Source organism: Hyperoodon ampullatus, assembly GCF_949752795.1.
Source record: "Hyperoodon ampullatus genome assembly, chromosome: 5".
In the NCBI taxonomy this organism is placed as follows: Eukaryota; Metazoa; Chordata; class Mammalia; order Artiodactyla; family Ziphiidae; genus Hyperoodon; species Hyperoodon ampullatus.
In genome coordinates this window covers 33,977,102-33,983,101 of record NC_136918.1, presented here as the reverse complement: position 1 = coordinate 33,983,101, position 6,000 = coordinate 33,977,102, and the positions used below count along the sequence as shown (strand labels likewise).

Below are 6,000 nucleotides of genomic sequence, written 5' to 3'. Positions count from 1 at the left end.
ATGGAGCAGGCGCTTTCCGACCCCGAGCGGCGTTTGCAGCCTGCGCCCCTAGAGCCGCTGGGCCACCCTGACGGTGGGCTGGAGTCTGTGGTCGGTGAGGAAGCGGAGGGGGCCCGGGACGAGGGCCCCGGGGACGGCACGGTGAGTAGAAGAGGCGGCAGAGGTCGCCAGGCCTGGGTCGGGGCCTAGCGGGCAAGTCTGGGCTGGTCTAGCCTGGCCGGGGCCGGTGGGCTCGGCCGAGAGGCCCCGCGGTGACTGGGAAGCTGGGTGGAAAGGCCGGGCCACAGGTGCAGAGGCAGGGGGGACGCTCAGTGGGAAATGAGGGTTCTGAGTAGGGGGCGAGCGCCGGGCGCTGCAGGACCACTGGAAGGGTGGAGGGGGCGCGGCGAAGGGAGCGGAGGGCTTTCTGTGGGTGCGGCTCGGCGGACGTGGAGATGGGGCCCGGGAAGCGCCAGGCTGGCGTAGGTGCGGTTTTCAGGGTCGGGGAGCCTGGGAGTTTGGACCTGAAGAGGAACGCTGATGCTTCTGGCATCTTGTAAGGGGTTGTGCGGAGGAGAAGGCTTAACGGAGGGCACCGTGGGCAGTGGCAGCGGTGTTTGAGAAGGAAGAGAATGGGGGACTTGCAGAACAAGTCTGGGGCAGTAAGGGTGGTTGGCTTGGTGTCACCCTCAGGAGATGGAGCAAAGTGTTAGAGTCATGAAAAAGTACAAGTGAAAAAGATTTTTAAATAAAACTCCTTATTTGACTGTAATTTCTTCATTTGGGGTCCGTGCTGTATCTCCTAGTGGAGACGTGTCATGTATCTGCTTTGTGAAGCTCCGTTGGTAATTAGTGATTTTCATTTGCTTGAGGAAAGGAGAAAATGCATTATTTTATGTTTGTAATTGCTTTCATTCCGTAGTGTTTTCATGCATAATGCAGGATGGGTAAACCAGGTTGAACTGAAGCGATTCAGAAACTCAATGGAGTACTTCTCATCAGATCACCCTAATCAGAGTGTGCATTGCTCGTCCATTTTGCTTCTTTTTTTCTGAAACAGGTGTTAGTGCTAATGCAAAACGGCCCATCCTTATGGTCAATGGATAAAGAAAAGTTAAAGTTGTTTGCTGACTGAAGCTAGAAAGATTTAACTAGCTAGGAACTTCAATATTGGAGTTGAACCTTTTGCCTACTTGGGGGAAATGTCGAGATATATAGGATAGCATGAAGACTTTTATGGGTGAATTTTAAGTTTTTCATTTAATTTCTTCCCAAATTCTAGAATTATTTGTGGAGAGGTCAGTATCTCATACGAAATGTGAGAGAAGTGTGTGTATTCTGTAGTGCATAAACTTGGCTCTTAAGTGATTTGCTTTTTTAATGAAGGTTCCCATCTGTGACTTAGTTTTTCTGTTCTCTTAAAAAGAAAGGAAGGGAGGGAGGGAGGAAGGAAGGAAGGAGGGAAGAAAGGAAGGAAGAAACTTTTATCGTGAAGTATACCATTAATGCAGAGAAGGGTCTCACAAAATAATTATCAGTTCCTTTGAAGCCTCCATATATTCTCCTGGGTTACATCCACTCCCTCCACCACTGAAGTAATCTATATTCTGAATTTTGTGTTAACAATTCTCTAGCTTTTTAAAAATAATCTTATGGTAAGTGTCCCTAAACAATATGTTGTTTAGTTTTACTTGATTTTGAAATTTATATAAGTGGACTAGTTTTACTATGACTTCCTTTCTTTGCTCTATGATGTTTTGGGGATTCATTGAAAATGTAGCTTAGTTCATTTATACTCATGGCTCTATAGTATGCCATTTTATAGATATTCTACAGTTGATTTCTCTTTTCTTCTGTTTACAGACACTGGCGTTGTTAAAAGATTCTTGCTATTTCTAAAAGTTTCTACTACCATGAACTTCTTCCTGCATATTCTTGGCGCAAATGTCTCATATAAACTTAACAGTGGAATTGCTGGATTATAGGGTGGTAGCATAGAATATATGGTAGTAGGTAGTGCCAAATTGGTTTTTAGAGTGAATATACCAATTTGTATTCCCATTGGTAGTGCCTCATGCTCTCTGTCCTTATCAACACTTAATATTTTCAGACTTTAAATTATTTGCCAGTCTTGTGGATATGTGTTAAAGCAATTTTAGATTGTTTCAAAAGGTAAGAGTCATATCTTTTGTTAGCTACATCATGAGTTTAATTTTGATTATGACGAACATTTTGGTAATTTTTTTGTGAAAGCCTTTGGATACTTAATTAACTAATATGAAGTTGCAACTATAGTATAAAATCCATTTATGTTTATTTAAAAGTGATTATAAATATCTCATTAAAAAAAAACCTATGTGTTCAGTTTAAGATATTTGAAAACCCAAATATGCCATCATACAGTAAAAGTTGTAGTTACACAGTATTACCTGACGCTTCAGTAAATATGTGTTGCAGAAGACCATTCGTTATTGCCCAAACTTAAGAGTTTCCTCAAACAACTCTGTAATTTAGTAATTTATAGAGATATAAGCCATTTGGACAAATATTTCAGAATCACCAGGAGTTTAAAAACACACATTCACATGTACTGTGTATGTTGTCCCCTCCTCCTAAAAGATTCCCCAGTCTCCTCCTTAGAAGGTCTACTCGTTTTCCCTCTTCATATCCCCTCTTCCACTCCAGTCCATCCCCAGTTGAGAAGTATTGCAGTAACCACAGCCAGGCTGCTACTGTTACTGGTAGATAGGTATGTGGTCTGGGCAGACATGTAAGTTACATTTGTTGTTTGTGCTAGGCACAGTAAGGCTCTACTTTTCATTTAATTTTCAGAATTACCCCCAAAAGACATATAAAGATGAGGAAGCAGAGGCTCAGAAAGAAGTGATTTGGCCAAAGTCACAAGCTAGTCAGTGGCATGGCTGGGATTTGAGCCCAGGTCTGCCTGGCGTTGATATCAGTGCTTTGTTCATTAAGGCATGCAGCTTCATTCCAAAAAAAAAGTTAAAAATAGTCTTGTAAATTGTAAAATACTGTACTTAAAATTTTTTCCTTTAGTTAAGATTAAGTTGTTATGTTAAGAAGAAAAAGAGGTCTAAACGATGTGTTGATTTATCAATCAGTTTTTCACCACAAAGATACCTATGCAGATAGTGGGCAGAGATGGCAAAAAGCCTCATCAGCCTTATTTTTCACTGCACATTTTGGCTGGAGAGGAAGTTGTACCAGTTGCCCTACACCTAGGGGTAGTGGAAACAAGCACTGTCTACGGGTTGCAGATCTTTTCTGGTTTTAAACGTCACTAATTAAGATTCTTTAAATTCTGTTGTAAACTCTTTTTCTGTATTCTTTTATTTTTCTTTCTGTGAGTCTTCATCCTCTTCCTTTCCATTGTCTAATTAGAAGTCTCCTTTCTTTTCATACTTTTTCCTTATAAGGAAGAGTGTATTTTTTTTAAGTATTGTCAGTTTTATTTAAAGTAGTTTAGAATATGAAAAATGAGAGATGAATTCAGTCTCCAAGAGAGTAGTAATTAGTCCTGGCAGAAGAGAGAGGAAATAGCAAGGGAATGGATGTAAAAATACTTTTTTAGGCTGGAAGATTCCATTGAGTTGGCAGTTAACAGTATTTGCTCAGAGAAGAACCACTGCCTGAGGGGTTCATAATGATTTTTGTCGGGAGAGGGGTCTAGGCCTAGCAGTGCTGGTCGCTGCTAAGACTGCTTTGAGCAACCGATGCTTGAAAATGCCTATACACAATTAGCACCTTCACAGATTGGCAGCACAGAGCTGAGTGGAGGAGGCCAGAACTGTGGGGAAGGTTTGAGGCATTTGTGGGTGAAGATAACATGAAAAAGGAAAAGAAAATGTGTAGGCATAGTTACAGAATTTATCAGTTTAGTAGCAGATAATTAAGTCATTCTCAAGAATGTTTTCCTCATTTTCTACCTCAGCAGCTCTCAGATTTTTTTTGAAGGTGACTCACAGTACAAAATACATTTTTACATCATAGTCAGTATACATATACTTGTATACATAAGCGTTGTTTCAGGAAACAATACTTAACCATTACTTCACGTAGTGCCCTCTTATATTTCTCTCTTCTTTTTTAAATTAATTTATTATTATTATTATTTTTGGCTGCATTGGGTCTTCGTTGCTGTGCGTGGGCTTTCTCGAGTTGCGGCAAGTGGGGGCTACTCTTCGTTGCAGTGCAGTCGTTTCTCTTGTTGCGGAGCATGGGCTCTAGGCACGCGGGCTTCAGTAGTTGTGGCATGCGGGCTTCAGTAGTTGTGGCACACGGGCTCAGTAGTTGTGGCTTGCGTGCTCTAGAACGCAGGCTCAGTAGTTGTGGCACACGGGCTTAGTTGCTCCGCGGCATGTGGGATCTTCCCAGACCAGGGCTCGAACCCGTGTCTCTTGCATTGGCATGCGGATTCTCAACCACTGCGCCACCAGGGAAGTCCCTTCAGTTTGAGTTTGCCTGATGTTTTCTCATGATTAGATTCAGGTTATGCTGCTTTGGCAGAAATTGCCACTAAAATGATGCTGTGTTCTTCTAATTGCTTCTTACCAGCTTGCACACGATTAGGTTTGGTCACTTTTTCTGCCAGTCTTCTCCAATATAAAGTTACTCTTTTTCCCTTTGTAATTAATTTTTTGTGGACATAATTTTTTTCTTCCAGTTTTATTGAGATATAATTGGCATACAGCACTATATATATTTAAGGCATACAGCATAATGATTTGACTTGCAGTCTTCATGAAATGAACATCCATCAGCTCATATAGATAGAAAACTTAATAAATAGAAAAGAATTTTTTTTTTCTTGTGATGAGAACTCATAGGATTTACTCTCTTAACGACTCTCATAGGGGCTTCTCTGGTGGTGCGGTGGTTAAGGCTCTGCCTGCCAATGCAAGGGACACGGGTTTGAGCCCTGGTCTGGGAAGATCCCACATGCCGTAGAGTAACTAAGCCCGTGAGCCACGACTACTGAGCCCACCCGCCACAACTACTGAAGCCCGTGCACTCTAGGGGCCCGCATGCCGCAACTGTTGAGCCTGCGTGCTGCAACTACGGAAGCCCGTGCGCTTAGAGGCTGCGCTCTGCAACAAGAGAAGCCCCTGCTTGCAGCAACTAGAGAAAGCCCACGTGCAGCAAGGAAGACCCAACGCAGCCAAAAAAAAAAGAAAAGAAAACAACCCTCATAAATAACATACAGCAGTGTTAATTATATTTATCATGTTGTATGTTCCATCTGTAGCACTTATTTATCTTATAACTGGATGTTTGTACCTTTTGACTGCTTTCATCCAGTTCTTTTTTCCCCCATACCGCACCTCTGGTACCACAAATCTGATCTCTTTTTGTGGGGACGTACTTTGAAACTATGAAAATATCTTGTTCCTCATCAAAATTTCTGTTTATTTGGCTGTTTCATTATGGACTCATGGATTTTATTTTATTTTTTAAACTTTATTAAGGTATAATTTATATACCGTAAAATTCAGTCATTATAAGTATATAAGTTCAGTAATTTTTAGTAAATTTGCAGAGTTGCACAACCATCACTGCAACCTAGTTTTAGAACATTTCTGTCATTCCCCCAAATTCCTTCATTCCCCTTTGTAGTTAATCCCCCTTCCCACCCTTAGCCCTAGGCAACCACTGTCTGCTTTCTTTATAAATTTGTCTTTGGGATATTTCATATAAATGGAATCGTACACTCTGTTGTCTTTTGAGTCTGCCGCCTTATAATGTTTTTGAGGTTCATCCATATAATAACATGTATTAGTCATTTCTTTTTGTTACTGAATAATAGTCGATTGTATAGATATATCACATTTTGTGTATTCACCATTTGATGGAAGTGGGGTTATTTTCAGTTTTTAGCTATTATGAATATTACTGCTATGATGAATATTTATTCCTGTGCAAGTCTTTGTGGGGATATATGTTTACAGTTCTCTTGAGTTAGACTAGCATAATTGCTGGGTTATATGGTAAGTTTATGTTTAC

General features: G+C 41.1%; 1 protein-coding gene across 1 annotated transcript in view; it reads left to right on the top strand.

The window, feature by feature from the left end:
- SNX4 (sorting nexin 4) overlaps positions 1-6,000 on the top strand; it is a gene marked incomplete at both ends in the record, with an annotated part of 65,141 nt that continues 59,141 nt past the window's right edge. The window contains one exon of the mRNA XM_079704819.1: positions 1-141. Within this exon, the coding sequence (XP_079560945.1) occupies positions 1-141 (141 nt within the window). The remainder of the gene's footprint in view (positions 142-6,000) is intronic.